At 43.5% G+C, this 16,807-nt stretch overlaps 1 protein-coding gene across 2 annotated transcripts in view; it reads right to left on the bottom strand.

The window, feature by feature from the left end:
* Window positions 1–9,215: 9,215 nt before the first annotated feature.
* SBSPON (somatomedin B and thrombospondin type 1 domain containing) overlaps window positions 9,216–16,807 on the bottom strand; it is a 31,698-nt gene continuing 24,106 nt past the window's right edge. For both annotated transcript variants that reach the window (XM_084793647.1, XM_084793646.1), the window contains exons 3-5: window positions 15,338–15,428; window positions 13,787–13,963; window positions 9,216–10,734 (exon numbers count right to left, since the gene is read on the bottom strand). In XM_084793647.1, the coding sequence (XP_084649773.1) occupies window positions 10,617–10,734; window positions 13,787–13,963; window positions 15,338–15,428 (386 nt within the window). In that variant the 3' untranslated portion in view covers window positions 9,216–10,616. The remainder of the gene's footprint in view (window positions 10,735–13,786; window positions 13,964–15,337; window positions 15,429–16,807) is intronic.

Raw genomic sequence — 16,807 nt, 5'->3', positions numbered from 1 at the left:
CAATAGAAACCTAAATAAGCCAGGGAGGCAGTTCTCTCCTCCCATGTGCGTTCAGAGCTTGATGGCAAGTTCCTTCACCTGCTGAGCCATCTTATCAGCCCCAAAAGCTATTTTAAATTTGTCTAAGCAGCTTGTATTTTCTATACTTCTAGATGTGTGAAAGGAATTGTAAATAGGCTGAGAGAGGGCTCCATGGTTAACACTGGCTGCCCATCCAGAAGAAAGGATTTCCAGCACCAACATGGCAGCTCACAACTCTGTAATCCAGTTCCAGAGACTACAATAACCACTTCTGGCCTCCATGGGTACTGCCTGCATGTGGGGCAAAACATCCATATACATAAAATCTGTTTTTATTTTTTAAGACTTGTAGAGAAAATAAACTGGTACATTCCTAAAACATTTTCTCCTAGTCTTAGTTCTTTGAGTTACTTTAAAAAAGAAAAAAACTTTTTGTTATTGTGGTAATTATAGGTACACATGGAGTTCTAAGAATTATATTATAAGAGTCACTTACCCAGTCTCCCCTGGAATTAATGCCTGATATAACTATAAGTGTGTCACTATCAAGAAATTAATAGTCGTAATCCATTTTGTCAAGATTCCCCAGTTGTCTCCATATTGAGTTCTGAGCAAGTTTACTCATGTTAATCTGCCCCCTCCAGTGGCAAGATCCAGAATAGTTTTTTTTTTAATTTTATGTTATTAATTTATTCATATTACATCTCAATGGTATCCTTTGTATCCTCCCATTCCTTCCTCCCTCCCATTTTCCCCTTACTCCCCTCCCCTATGACTGTGACCTGGTGGCACTCAGAGGAAGGATAGCAGGCTACCAAGAAGAGACTTGATACCCTATGAGCATATACAGGGGGAGGTAATCCCCCTCAGTCACAGAATAGTTCTAATAACAGGAGAATTCATTGAATTCTTGCAAACTGCACTTACCCAAAATCTGGCAACCACGGGCCCGTTTCCGAAATGGAATATCTAAGGATGTTATATAGGCCTGTAGTTCAGGTAAAGCACTTGCCTGGCATGTGCAGCACCCTGAGTTCTCTTCCCCAGCACAGGACAATAAAGTGATAGAGTGTGTGGGGCGCATGGACTGTGCCACCAGGGGAACTGGCATGGAACTGACCAGGTGAAGTGTGTTCAAACCCCAAAAGGCTCAAACTTGAGATCAGCAGGAGTAAGAACATCCTTCCTGTTCTTTTTTTTTTTTTTTTTTTTTTTGGTTTTGTTTTGTTTTTTGTTTTTATCCTTCCTGTTCTGAGCCTGCATGCAGTTCTCAAGACAGTCACTTAGCTTGTTACCTGAAAGTCATCCCCATGTAAGTAGAGCATCACCAACATCTTAGTCCCCCACCAATAGTCCCCCTGAAATTCCCTCCCCACTTCCCAAGGTTCATACAACAGTTGTTTACCCTGGAATACAGGCACGCATACACTGTTTCACTAAATATCATCTAGGAGCTACTATTTCTTTACAATCCTCAGGGAAAATCTTCTCCATCACCACCACCCCAACCCCAGCACACCCAGCTGGACTGGAATCCTGCAGTGTCCACCCACTCGGGTTTTGCTTCCTCCTACCGACTCCGTGTCCTACAACGGCATCTGGACACCCCGTGGGACGGATTGGAAGGCGGAACCACAAAAGCAGTGCCATCAAAGGTCCAGTCTGCTACTGTAACAACCAATAGGCCTTCAGATTGTTGAGTCAGCCCCTTGGCGCTCATGTCTAATAAAAATTTAGAAGAAATAGAGAAGTGCCAAGAGAAGAAAGTCCAGGGACGTTTCATTTTGTTTTTGAGATAGTCTCTTCTCAGTGTGTAAATTAGACTAGACTCCAGCTCACAGAGATGCCCCTGCTTTGCCTGTACTCACATACCTGATACAGTAGCATGATAAAATACTAGTGATTTGCTTACTTTTTGAACCCTGACTGCCCATCTTGGAAATTGCTGTAGTAACAGCTTCTACTTTGGGGGCAGCTTGGTGCCAAATCATGCAATACAATGCAGGTCTTTACAAAGCTGTGGCTGTGTGTTTTGACGTGTTTGTCCTCTGAGTTTCAACTCAGATTTGTCCTTGTTTCGCCTCATCTAGGCTGGAACAACTTGAACGGTCAGTTTCAGGTTTCTCAGACAAGTTATCACTGCACAGGCAGAGTGTAAATTAAAGTTTGCATATACCTATATGTGTATGGACACAAAGCATAGGTCAGAAAAGAATACAGTGGGGGCCGGGGGAGGAAGAGGTTAATGGGACTTTACATGAAAGTAAAGGGGGGTGTGAATTAGAGGATGGGGAACATGGCAAGGCTTGGAAGAGGAATGTGAATGGAACAAAATTATAACGACGTGTATTGAAATGCCATATGGAATTCACTACTTTTATAATAATATGGAAACTCAAAATTTTTTAAAAAGCACTTGCTCAAGCAGCAACAGCAGGATGCCTGGGAAGGAACGGGAGTTAGGGCTCGCTTTAGGTCTTGCCAAGTATCGGACATATTTCTGAAGACTTGATAGGGTTCAGCCTGCACCCCTGACTGGTCTTCAGGTTCTGTGGAAGCAAGAACCAAAGGCTTAGACATCAGTAGCTTAGACAAGTGCTGAATAAGAGCCCCATCCCCGATGCAGCCTGCAAACCTACGAGGGTGTTCAGTTTTGTTCCCCTGGACCTGTGATGACTAACGAGGTGAAATGAAGTACTCCAGGTATGTTTAGCTTGTATCTCTGTCACTTGGGATATCTGAAGGGTCCAAATTGTATCTATAGCTACTTTGCTTTTTACATCATAATCCAGTACATGCTTCTCACATTTATTATGTTCTTAATAAGCATTTGAGCTGTGAAAATAAAACCATCCAAAATAAAACTATTGAGAACAAATAGAATATTTGGAGCTTGCTGCAAGGCAGTCGGGTGTGATCACTGTTTGGCAGCAATGGGCTATTATAGTGGGTCAGCTTTCAATTAGAAGAGAAAGAAGGAAGAAAGACAAAAACTTGAATAAAGAACTGGAAAGTAACTAGCAGCATTTGGGTATAACTGGTTTTTTGTTCAGACCCAAGTAGGAAGTAGGAGCAAGGCATTGGGACGTTAGTTAGCAAGTTCTGGCTGTTTGGAGCAGATAGTTACACAAGTTTTGAGTTCTAGCTAAAACCATCTGACCCTGGACTTTTTTTGGTTGGGAAGCTTTTGATGACTGCTTCTACTTCTTTAGGGATTATAGGACTGTTTAAACCGTTTATGACTTTCGTTTAACATTGGTAAGTGAAAACTATCAAGAAAATTAGGCATTTCCTTTAGATTTCCAATTTTGTAGAATATGGGCTTTTGAAGTAAGACCTAATGATTTTTCTGGATTTCTTCAATGTCTGTTGTTATGTCCTTCTTTTCATTTCTGACTTTGTTGATTTGGATAGTGTCTCTCTGCCTTTTAGTTAGTTTGGCTAAGGGTTTGTCTATCTTGTTAATTTTCTCAAAGAACCAGCTCTTGTTTTCATTGATTCTTTGAATTGTTCTTTGTTTCTAATTTATTGATTTAAGCCCTGATTTTGATTTCCAGCTGTCTACTCCTCTTTGGTGACTTTGTTTCTTTTTCTTCTAGGCCTTGCAGGTGTGCTGTTAAGTTGCTAGTGTGGGATCTCTCCAATTTCTTTATGAAGTCGTTTAGTGCCATGAACTTTCCTCTTAGCACTGCTCTCATTGTGTCCCATAAATTTGGGTAGGTTGTGCTATTGTTTTTAATTTATCTGTATTATTAGCATTACCAGTAGGCCTGGCTAGCAATCAAATAAGACACAGACACTTGTTATATTTTAAAATAGCCTTAGTTAACCTGGGGCAGGGCAGGGAAGCACAGGAATTGTTCAGGATGCACCTGTGGTAGAGTGTGTTCTTTGCAAACGTCCATCTCACTGATGTGGAGCATCTCTTTCCCTCTCAGATCCCAGTTAGCAGTGACACCAAGAGTGACACCAAGCTTAGAGCCTTTCTCCTGCTACCTAGTGGCGAGAAGTCTGGCATGCTGAAAGCTAATAACGAATAGCAATCCTATGGTGAGTGATTTTGTGGGGAAAAAAATCTATTATAAACTTGGAATTTTGAGTAGGAAGTAGGTTAAATGTATGTTTAACACTTTTAATCCCAGGGAACAGAATTGTAAAACTGTGATAGATCACATGTTATACATGTGCAAAGCACAGCAGGAACACAAAAGTAAGATCGTAGGTTGCCTTCCCAAAGCCTCTTAAAAATTCCATTGGTTCATGCCTATCATCCCAGCTCTTGGGAAGTTGAAGTAGGAGGATCACCACGAATCCATGGTCAGCCTGGCTAAGTAGCAAGAACTGGTCCCTTTCTGTCTTCCCAGATCATTCTTCACATGAACTTATATATTTGTTCATTATTTTTAAGACTCTTGAATGGCATTTAATGAAAGGCTCTCCTGTGTCTACCAATCCTTCTTATCACAACTCCCTCAAATGATGATGCATCCACTTCCTACAAGACTCCTAAGCCCCCTCTACTCCTTGGCCCTATTTTATTTAATTCTTCCTTTATTTGTTTGCTCTGTAGGCCAGGTTAACCTCAAACTCACAGCATCCCTCGTCCTCCAACTGTACCAGTGTTAGAGATGTGAGATGCATTCCAGGTGGTAATCCCATTCCTCTGATCAGTTTTTTTTTTTTAATATTATCAGGGAGTTTGTTGGTTAATTTATTCGGTTTTAGTTTGCCATTCAGTTGGACAATCTATCATAAATGTGTAAAATGATTATTAATAATTATGTATGCAGAAAATTAATATGGTGGCAGTTTTCTTTAACCAGTTAGTTACCCAATAGTTGACACAAGGAGACTATGATTTATTATTAAGCTATAGGCACTATGCTGGGCAGGTTCTGAGCTATTCTAATCCTACTACCCTTAAAACCCACACAAATGCTTGTCAGTTGCCAATCTGATGACTCCCTGGCAGCTTCTGCACCATTAGTCTGTCCTCAAGGAATAATTCACTTGGTTGTGTGCTCCCAGTCCATCCAGTCCAGTGCCAAGCTCCTCCTCTCTCTCCCTCTCTGTATCCCTCCCCTGCTTCTGCCCCCCCCCCCACCTCTCTCCTCAAGGTCCTCATCTCACCCCAAGCTCTGGGACCAAAGCTCCACCTACTTCTTTTCTGCACAGTCACAGGCTTCAGCAACTTTATTAACCAATTTGAATTAGGTACAACAGAGTTTACACAACAAAGACTGGTGTATGTGAGGATGTGCTTACCTCAACTGCAAGCAGATCTTGGGGGCCAGTAATCAGCATTAGAATAGATAGCACCACACCAAACCCCAACTTAGTTGAGTATTTGGTGTTTTACATACAGGTTGATTCTAAAACAAAACAGAACTACCCAAAAAGCCAAAAACGGTGGCTCTCCTTATAACCTGATTGCTTAGGAGGCTGAAGCGAGGATGCCAGCTTGCACTACAATGTAAGGCCTTACAAAACAAACGAGGGTCAGAGAGATGGATCCAGTTAAATGCACTAGTTTTTCCCTAGAGGACCCGGATTCCATTTCCAGGACCTACATGGTGGAGTTAACTGTGTGTAACTCCAGTTCCAGGAGATCTGGCCATCTTCTGATGTTTAAGGCCACTGTACATACTTAGGAAAGACAAACACAAAGGCAAAACAACTATACGTATAGAATAAAATAAATCTTTTTTAATAAAAAAAAAACTGGGGCTGGAAAGACAGCTCAGTGACTAAGAGCATACTGTTCTTGCAGAAGACCAGAGTTCAAATCCAAACCCTCACATCCAGTGGTTTACAGCCTTCTGTGACTCCAGCTGTAAAGGGGCTCTTGCCTCTGGCTTCTGCTGTCACCCGCACTCACTTGCACATACCGCCACTCACATACATAATTGAAATAAGATTAAAACCTAAAACAAACCTGCTGTGATCCTATATTCCTTACAGTATGTCCTAGAGTTACAGTTAAATCACACAAATGTAATTCTGTGTCACAAGATTCTATGTAGGTGCAGTAGCCAGAATTACAAGTCTCTGCCACCATGCCCAGCCCATGTTAAAAAAAACAAAACAAAACAAACTGATAAAATTCAGAAAAAGTATTCTGATATTGCTATGGGTTCAGTGTGAAATGTCCCCAGGAGGCTCGTGTGTTTGATCTCCTGGTCTCCAGCTGGTGGCAATGGTTTGGGAGGTTATAAAACTGTTAGGAGGTGGAGTCTCTCCAGATGAAATGAGTCACTAAAAGCAGGACTTTAGATTTTACAGCCTGGCTTAGCCCTCCCCACCATCATAGATGGCATCACTTTTATTTTTCTTTTGTCAAGACAGGGTTTCTCCGTAGCCCAGGCTGTCCTGGACTCACCAGGCTGGCCTCGAACTCATAGAGATCTGCCTGCCTCTGCTTCCAGAGTGCTAGGATTAAAGGCGTGCGCCACCACACCTGGCTCACTTTCTATTCTATATGCCAAAATAACCCTTTCCTCACTTAAATTACTTCCAGGCATGTGTTTGGTTACAGCAACGGGAAGAGTGATATATTTGGGCTGAATTTGTCCCCGTGGGTTCTTATTTTCAATGCTTAGTTTCCCAGCAAGCAGTGCTGTTGGTGGTGGAGATGGAGCTTTTAGGAAGTGAGGCTTAACTGCCGTGAGCAGGCTCCTGGGACTGCTTCCTGGTCCCTCCCTCCCCCCATATTTCTCTGAGCAGCCACTGACACATTGCTGTCATTGGCAGGATGCTCTGCCTCCCCACGGGTCCAGGATCAACAGACTCAAGGGCTTGAGATCTCAAAAATCCTGAGTCAAAACAATTCTTCTCTGTTACTTGTCTTAAGTGTTTCTGATGGGAACAGAAAAAATAATGTGACTAATACAACTGGCAAGGTAAATTGTACATTCTCTTTCTGTCATCACCTCACTCTTGGTAGCTCACAACCGTGCCCTCTTTAGTTTACGTCATATTTTGATACTTTTATTTGCAGTTCCTTTCTGAAGCTTAGTAATACATCTTCATAATTCTAAAATTAGAGCGGCTCGCAGTGCCTTACAAGGAAAATCCCTTCCACCAACTTTCAGTGTTCCCTACTGGTGGCTCGTCTCCACGCTTTTCACTTTTTCCTCAGGTAACTTTCATATTTATTTTTAAAAATATGCTTGTGCTTCTCTGTTATTTTTCACTGGCGTCTCCTGCATTCCACATCGGCCTTTACTCCAGCCCCTACCTCCATCCTCCAACACGTCCCCCATCCCCCACTCCCCCTCCCCCACCCCCACCACTCCGCACCATACCTGTGTGTCTCCACTGTTTCGAGTCCGCCATGTTTATGCTAAAAGAACGGTCATGGTTTTTCACGAATTTGTATAATGATAGAAAGCAATGTTTATATCATTGTGGTTCTGTGGCTGTTGTTTACACCTGAGCTTTCTAGTTTGCATGTATCTGTAATTTCCACATCTCCAGCTCCTCTACTCAGATTGAAACTCTCCAAATGTGTTAGCGTGTGATGGGTGTTCTGTCATGCATTACCTTGTTGCCCTGTCTCCTGCCTCTGGGTCGTCGGGCTCTCCCCCTGGGCCTAGCTTGGCCTGACCTCTCTCTCTAGCCTGGGAATCCCATTTGTCTTTCTTGGGCATGTCCCCTGTTCTCGGGGCAGTCTGGCAGCCTAGATGGAGCACACACACTCCTGCCGATGCCCTCCAAGAAAGAGGGGGCAGAGAGGAGATTCCCAGGCTTTCCCTGTCCAAAACAGACCTTTGTTTTATCCTTGTGTGTGGTGAATAATTTATTGGATATAGAATCTTAGTTTGAAAACCCATTTCCTCTTTGAATTCCAACGGCATCAGCTGTTGTCCTTCAGCTGCAAATGTTGCATTATAAATTGCCACACACTGTTCTAATTACTGGTCCTACACATATGAACCAGATTTTTCTGTCGAGAATATTTTGGATTCCTCTGTGTTTTGATATTGTGGACTTCCGTTCTGTCTGGTGTAATGATTTCCTTGAAGAAAGCTAATGAGCCAAGCTACCAGTAGGCCTCAAAGAATGCTCATACTCTAACAATGGGTCTCTGATCCTCTGACTTCCTTATGTTTGTGTCTTCTGGTTTCTGTCTCTTTAAAAAACTCACTCTGTGAAAAAGAAGAACTTCTCAAACCTGCCTGTGGGAAAGGCTGAGCCTGCCTTCATGCTTAACCAGCGACAGCTGGACCAGAAAGCCGCCTTCAAATGTATTTTCTCTCAGAGCGTAGAGGTTTTGTTCCATTGTTTTAAATACCTGCTGATGCTGAGGAGAGTCTGCTTCCTTGAGGACCTCTGCCCCTCTCTCGGTGACCTGGTTTTCTCTCAGTAAGCAGGGGATCTTCAAAAAGTTACTCAGCACTGAGAGAGACCTTCTGCCGTTCAGAAGAAAGGTCTCCCTGCTTATTTCCTGTACTCTCAATGATATAAAATAAGTTCCTTCCACCTCAGTCAGCTCCTGTTTATCAACCAGTAAAATCACATTTTGTTTCAATCTTCAGAAGAGGAGTCCAAATTGCTAGAGTGCTTTCTTAGCATGCATAATGCTCTAGTCTCACTCTTCAGTACCGAAAACAAGAGTGATGGTGCACACCTGTCATCCTAGCACCCGAGAGACAGAGGCAGAAGAATCAGAGGTTCAAAGCTATCCTCAGCTAACCAGTGGGTTTGAGACCAGTTTGAGTTGCATGACACCTTGAGTTGAGGATGCTCTCTCTTCCTTACTCATGTTATTCACATAATTTACTTGGGAAAGGAGAGCTAAGCTTGTACCTCTCACCTAGACATAAAGGCTGCATGCCTCTTTCAATACATATAGCTGGTTGCTTACGCCTCAGAGTGCCTACCCAAACATTCTGGAGCTCCAGTGGGTTGTGAGTCATCCTCCATGGGTGCTGGGAACCAAACTCCAGTCCTCTGCAAGAGCAGTGAGCGCTGAGCCATCTCTCCAGCCCTCAAATTCAAGGTTTTTTAAAAATTAATTTTCCATGGAAACACCTCTGACATTTAAATGAAAGTATAATCAGAAATACTATCGGAGGCTGTTGGCCCTCTGTTGTTACATGATCAGTACCAAAAAAAAAAAAGTATCTTAGTTAATTATATTAGTGAATAATTATATAATTCAATTAAGACCAATTAAGGAACTATACCATCTATACCATCTAAGTATTGAATAAACTCTTTAAAGAAAACATCCTCAGTATAAAACCTGGTTCAAAACAAAACTGGGCTGAGTTCCTACAGTGGAGTCCTGGGCATGCCCATGATGGTCTTCACTGAAGTAGAGTCCCGGATGAGGAAGCAGGACCAGGCTCTGAAATGTCGATCGACTGCGGAGCAGCTAGCCATCCGCAGCCTGTGAGCACAGCATGCCCCTTGGCTACAAACACACCTATCGCCCAAGCGATGTAAAGCTAATATGGTATTGGCTGTGTGTGAGATCATAGCATCTGCAGGGAAATCTGTGCCTCCTCCTCCATCCGTACCTCTTGCTTCAGTCCCAGCATGTGCTGTGGAAGTGCGCTCCAGCCAGGCGTGAAGGCACACAGGAAAAGCCTGTCTTATTCTGCTGCAGGCTCCAAACTTTGGACAAGCTCCTAGATGTGAGTGATGACAGAATGCTTGTAATTAAAGCCTCCGCCTCATTCATTTGTGCCAAAATTTCATGAAAAGTGTAACACTTTAAGGAATTCCTATTGATCTAGGGTGGATGTTTTTATCTTTTCAGCTAACCAAAGAAAATTCCTTCTTTAAAAATGCTTTTAGCATTGGTGTTGGTTTTTCACTACAAAATACCTACTGAAAAAAAAAATTAAATGTAGTGAGAAGTTTTTAAGAATAGATAGCATATGCCTTGAACCCTAGCACTCAAAGGGCAGGAGTAGAAAGATCTCTAAGTTCGAGGCCAGCCTGATCTACAGAACAAGTTACAGGACAGCAAAGGCTACACAGAGAAGCCCTGTCACAATTCCTCCTCCCCAAAGAATAAAGACAAAGAGTAGCAGTGCGTGATGGCACACATTTTTAGTCCCAGCACTCAGGAGGCAGAGGCAGTCCGATTTATGAATTACAAGGCCAGCCTGATCTACATAGTGAGTTCCAGGCTACCTGGTTGGGGGGGGGGGCTTAGGGAGAAGGGAAGGGTGAGAGAGAGGGAGTGTGTGTGTGTGTGTGTGTGTGTGTGTGTATGTGTGTGTGTGTGTGTGTGTGTGTGTGTGTGTGTGTGTGTGTGTGTGTTAAACAACAATTTATCCCAAACTGGAGCCCATGGTAGTGACTCTGATACAAATAGACATGGTATGCTATGGCCAAAAGATCTAGGTCCATAGGCCGTAGGAGCTTTTAGTGTGGGAGATCCCAACTCAGCAAAAATAAAAACAAAGAGACTGTGATCCTTGAGAATTAGCCCAAAGTGTTCTTTCTCAATGGCAAAGCGTGGCAGTGGCAAGTGCCCAGGAACTTGGCACTGTTTTTGGAGGCTTCCGAAGCATTAGATGAAGCTTGGCTATAATACTCAGCTGGCCCACAATTGGGCCGTGAAGTAGCTCCACGGTACACTATATAAAAATAAAGCGGTGCACATCAGGACAAGAACACTGCTCTACTCGCCGCACTTTTTTCCAGGTTCCTTGACACCGAGGATTGCCAATGGCTTGCCAGCGAAGAGTCTGATTTCTGAAACAATATTGTAGAAATGTAGGTTATACTAAAAGCAAACCCAAGGAAATTCTAATCTAACTATTATAACTTTAAAAAAAAAAGGTATTTTTAAAAAAGGATTTATTTGTTATTTATAGTGTTCTGCCTGTTTGTATGCTTGCAGGCCAGAAGAGGGCACCAGATTGCACTGTAGATGGTTGTGAGCCACCATGTGGTTGCTGGGAATTGAACTCAGGACCTTAGGAAGAACAGCCAATGTTCTTAACCTCTGAGCCTAGGCCCCTACCCCCTGAGAAAGGTATTTTTAATGTGTATGTTATTATTTTGGCCACACACATGTACGTATACTGCACGCATGCCAGGTGACCACAGGGGCCAGAAGAGGGTGCTTGGCCCCCTGGAGCTGGATGACTAGCCCCTATGTGGGTGCCAGGAACTGAATCCACGTCCTCTGCGAGAGCAGCAAGTGCCCTTAACTGCTTAGCCATCCCTCTAGCCATAACGTGTCGTTGTTGTTTGTTGCTGTTTTTAACAACAATAATGTGCTGGCGAGTGTTAGGTCAACTTGATGCAACATAGAGCCATTCAGCAAGAGGGGAACCTCAGTTGAGAAAATGCTCCCACCAGGTTGGCCAGTGAGCAAGCTTGTGGTACATATTTTTAATTGATGCTTGTTGTGTGTCACGCCTAGGTTGGTGGTGCTGGGTGATGTAAGAAAGGCTAAGTAAGCTGTGAAGAGCAAACAAGTAAGCAGCATTCTTCCATGGCCTCTGCTCCAGTTCCTGCCTCCACATTCCTGTCCTGTCTTTCCTCAACCATAGACTTACAAGGTTAAATTAACCCCTTACTTGCCAGATCGCTTTGGAAAATGGTTTGGTGTTTTTTGTTTTTGTTTTTGTTTTTTTAATCACAGAAGTAGAACTACCACTAATATAGACAGTGATGACACCATGTCAAAATATATTACAAATCAGCTTTTTTAAAAGTTATTTATGCATTTTTAATTTTATATGTAGGTGTGTTTTGCACAGATGTATGACTGTGAGGGCCAGAAGAGGGCACTGGATCCCTTTGGAACTGGAGTTACAGATGAATGTGAGCTACCATATGCATGCTGCTAATCAAACTCAGATTCTCTGGATGAGCAGCCAGAGCTCTTAACCACAGAGCCATCTCCAGCTCCGCCACCCCCCCCCTTCCTTTTTTTATGGTCACAAGGAAGATTTGTTTTTCTTGGGTTCTGTCAATGTAAGATACCAACTAATCCTTGTGCAAGAACACTCATGTTCAGAGAGTTCTTTGTAGCCTCTTGTGTTCATTTCTCTCCGGTGGATGTAGGTACAGGGCAACGGTGTTTTGTGTCTGTGTAAGTCAGGAGGGGGTAACCAAAAGACCACTTTCATTTTATTCCAACTCTTTGATTTTAAATGAAAAATGGAAGAAGTACAAAAAGAGCAAAGCCAGAGAATTAAAAATATTATTCATTAAGTCACTCGTATAGTAAGCAGAGTTTAAGTGCTTTCTTTATTGGGTACAAATTGAATTATAAATTCATTTAAAGTCAAAATAGAGATGAGGTATTCAGAAAAGCATTAAATCCAAATATTAGGTTTCATTTGATATGAATTCCTTACCCACTTTATTGCTCATATGGTGAATTCAGTAGAGACCGCTAGGCACAAGTGACTAATAAACATGCACCAAATTATTAAATATTAAAACACGATGGGAAGAATGATTAACTGAAAAGGTCAGTATTTTACTTTTAATCTGTTTTTACCAGTTACACCTGACATGATGAAAACCATTATGTGTGTGTGTGTGACTAAATTGCTCTTTGTCCGTACTGCTGCAGGGTTACCTTCTCTTGGTGTAAATGGCATGGCATCAGTAGGCCTAACTGAAAGGGAGTGCAGGGCTGGCCGAGGCTTGCAGGAAGTCACAATGTCTGCATCGCTGCTATCAGAAAACAATGTCTGCATTGCTGCTATCAGAAAACCCACCACACACAGTAGATCTGACACATTACTTGGGTTTGAGTCACCGGGCCAAGGCCAGCACAGTGTGGCAGCTGCCTAGTGGCCCAGTCCCTCTTTTTAAATGGACTTGTGAGTTAAGAATGAGTGGTATAGGGTTGTTGTTGTTGTTGTTGCTTTTTTTATTTAATTATGTGATTGTGTGTGTGGGGGGGGGTCTGTGTGTTCAGGAACCCAAACAGACAGAGCTGGAGTGAACACAGCTGTGAGCCACCCAGCCTAGATGCTGAGAACTGGGTCTAGGTCCTCTGCAAAAGCAGAACACACTCTCAAACGCTGAGCCAGCTCTCCGGCCCCAACCTCCATGTTCTATGAGGTGAAAGAAGCCAGGTGTGGTAGCCTATGATGTAATCCCAATATTTATGAAGCTGACTCTGGAGGATTGTCCTGAGTTCCAGGCTACCCTGACCTCCATAGTAAGTTCCAGGCCATCCTTGGCTAAAATGGGACTGTGTCTCAAACAGCAACAAAGAGTTCGAGGAGAAACAAAAGAATACTATTGCATGCAAAACTTGCATTTTTGGTATTCACAAAGTTTCGTTAGAACAGAGCCAAGGTTTAAATAGTAGCAATAGCTGTGTTCATGGCCAGTGTCAGGCTTAGTCGTTATGACAAAGGACATATTGGATGAAAAGCCAAAAGTAACTGCGTTCTAGTATTTTCTAGGAAAAGCCTTTAAGTCCTAACCTATGAGATTACTAAAACTCTTGGTCCTAAGAAGTGGGCAAAGGATGTGCATTGCTAAGTCTCCAACCACACGACTCACACTCAAGTAGTCTGTAGTGCGCTTGCAGCAATCAGGGGTTTGGTATTCTTTGGGGAGCTACATGTGAAATGAGCAGCAGAAACCAAACTGGCCTGTATATTTCTGGTCCAGAGAGCCTCTGAGTCCCAGTGTAGGGACCAAAGCCCTGGATTTAGTCCCCTGGACAGGTGCTGCTCGCTGCTCACATTAATCTGCTCAGCTCTTTAGGACAGAAAAGACAGATCCTCAGGTTAAGCAGAAAATTAGGTCCATCGTCCTTCCTTACCCATCGGAGTCCAGACCATCTCCAGAACAACGCAGACTCACGGAGTTCATAGCTGGAGGCTGGCAGTCCACACACACTGTGTATCCCTCTCGGAGATAGTGCATCCATCGAGTCAGAGGACGGTTGTCCAGAGCACAGTGAGGAGTCAGGGACTCTGTCTTGAACTCCATACAGTATCTGGAGCAAAGAAGTCAAGGGGTCACTAGGAAGAGGTCAATACTGTAGGAAGTCTTAAGGAGCCATGTCCACCCCACATGGTAAATGTTATTTATTTTTTACTTGTTGAGGCAAGTGTAGCCCAACTTGTGTAGCCCAAGTTGACCTTGTAGCAATCCTCTTGCTTCGGTCTTCTAAGTACTAGCACTATATATAATGCCACAGTGCCCAGGATATCTACATGTATGCATGCACGGATACATACGTACATACATACATACATACATACATACATACATACATACATACTATTGAGGCAGGGGCTCAACTCCGTAAGATTGGCCTCAAACTCAACAGTGTAGCTGAAGCTGGCCTTGAACTCCTCCTGATCCTCTTAACTCTACTCCACCCCAAATGCAAGAATCATAAGTATACACTGCCTTGCTCAACTAAATATTATAACTTTCTGAGAATACAAATAACTCATCGTTAATAAGCAGCCTGGGCCTCTGAACTTGTGGTTGCTAGGTCTCCCTTGTCTGATGGGAGAAGAGCGAACTCAGGTGAACATGGTGTTATCTACCAGCCTCTGCGTAAAGTGTCGATGAGAAGCCCTCTGAATAAAAGCGTGTGGGACATTCAAATTCACAAAACAGTTCATGAAGACTCTCAGAAACTGCTGGGCATGCTGGTGCACTCCTGTAATCCCAGCACTCGGGAACTAGAGTCAGGCAGATCTATGTGTGTTCAAGGCCAGCCTGGTCTACATATTGTATTCCAGAATAGCTGAGGATGGTTGGTGAGATCCTGTCTCAAAAAAGTCAAAGGGCGGGGCGGGGGTGAGGGGTGGAGGGAGGAGGGAGGGAGAGAGAGAGAGAGAGAGAGAGAGAGAGAGAGAGAGAGAGAGAGAGAGAGAGAGAGAGAGAAAGCATTCATGCACTTAGGCAATTCACCTCACTTTATGTATTTGTTTCTTTTTGGAGATACATCCTGGAGACACACAACTAAAGCTCCATAAAACCAGAGAGAAGACAAGTGCTTTGCAAACTCACAGTGAACTCATGTTTTACCCAAAGTTAATGAACAAGCAAGAGAAAACAAAGTCAAAACAAATTCACTCTTTTTTGGGGGGGGGGGGGAAGGAAAGCCAGATAAGGCGGCACACGTCTTTTAGTCTTTTAGTCCCAGCACTCCGGAAGCTGAGGCAGGTGGGTCTCTCAGTTTGAAGCTACTCACTCTAGAGGGAGTTCTAGTACAGCCAAGGCTACACAAAGAAGCCCTATCTCAAAACACCAGAGAAAGAGACTGAGATAGAGGAGAGGGTAGGAGGGAAAGGGAGGGAGGGAGGGAGAGAGAGAGGTGGGGGCATACAGTAATTTTAAAGCAGCAAATTACCCAGCGTCCTCGGTGTGAGTGGACCAATGTGGAGATACAGCTTGTATTGTTCTCTTCTTGTTGAATGCAGAGCTAGTTATAAAGGCAGGAACTAGAGAAGGGAAAATTACATTGTATTCGTGCAGCCAAAGTACTCAATAAGATTTCCCAAACCGGTTTTCCAGAGACCACAGAGACCTGTCTGAGGTCTGTTTCCAAACCCAAAGATCTTAATGGCACAGCATCAAATAAGACTCCTGCAAGCATCTTCTGAAGCAAACTCAATCAGTATTTATACGAATTTATAGATACCTATAGAAGGAGCCACAGATGTCTGGTGAGCACATTTGCCTCCAGGCATGAAAGTGTAAAGGAAGGGGAGAGGGGGAAAAAAAACTACATTAAAAAAAAAAAAGTAGAGGGGTGGGCAAGAAAAAAAAAATATCGGTAATGGAAATTATAGCATGAGAAAGAGAAAGAAATAGAAAAGAGAGGAGAAGGCAGTGAAAATGAAGCTTCAAGAGCAGACAAAAGAGAAAGACCAAAAGGAAAAAAGGAAAAAAGGAGAGATAGCAAGCAGAGGACATAAGAAAGATTAAAAGAAGCAAGGGGGTTAATACGGGGACTCCCAAGCTTCTTGGGAGCCATAGTCTGGTAGCTTCCCCCCCCCCCACCCCCGGCACAAGTGGCACAGTGTCCTAGTGTGGCTGTCCAGCTACCACTGCCAGTCTCAACAACCCTGGGGGAAAGAAGCAGTGCTGTGGCCCCTTCCCCTGTCCTTTACAAAAGAAAGGAGCCAGGACTGCTTCCCGCACCGCCCCCATCTCTTCCTTTGTCTGTTCTTTGTGTCTTATCTCTGTTCAATCCCTAAGTCAGGTGAAGTATCTATTTACAAGCCTCTTAGCTCCACCCTGCTGCCAACACAAGCCTTGCTCGTCACTGTACCCCTAGAACACTTATACACGTGATAAGTGGTTGTACGACGAATGAATGGGCCAGTGAGAAAAAGAATGAAGACATGGGATTGCCACCAAGACTCACAGGCCCTACTTCCTCTGGTCCTCTGCAGTGATCCTCTGATGTCTCTAGGCTTGTTTTAGGACCTCGAAAACATATCAGAATTCTTAGGCGTTGTAAGTCCTTAAATTTCACTTAAGGGCCCCCTCTGTCGCCCTTTTTAAGTACTGGGGATCAAGCTTGGGACATCACACATGCCAAGCACTCACTTCCACGCTCAGCTCCGCCCATATACTTTAACTCAAGTCTAGAATACTTTACACTACCCAGTGCAACAACAAACCGTTCTTACTGCTCAGCTTCCTAAACTGTGGGTTGAGATTCCCAAATGGAATCCCTGTAACTGAATGTGGAGGTCATGAAAGTCTGGCAAGAGTAAAATGCTTCCAGATGGCAATAACCAAAACCAACCAAACAAACAAAACAAAACACCACCTCAGAGTCAGCCCCACAGTGGATGTGAGCGGTGCTGGC

The sequence above is a fragment of the Acomys minous genome (assembly GCF_964271855.1).
Source record: "Acomys minous genome assembly, chromosome: 1".
Lineage (NCBI taxonomy): Eukaryota > Metazoa > Chordata > Mammalia > Rodentia > Muridae > Acomys > Acomys minous.
This window is presented reverse-complemented; position numbering and strand designations above follow the sequence as displayed.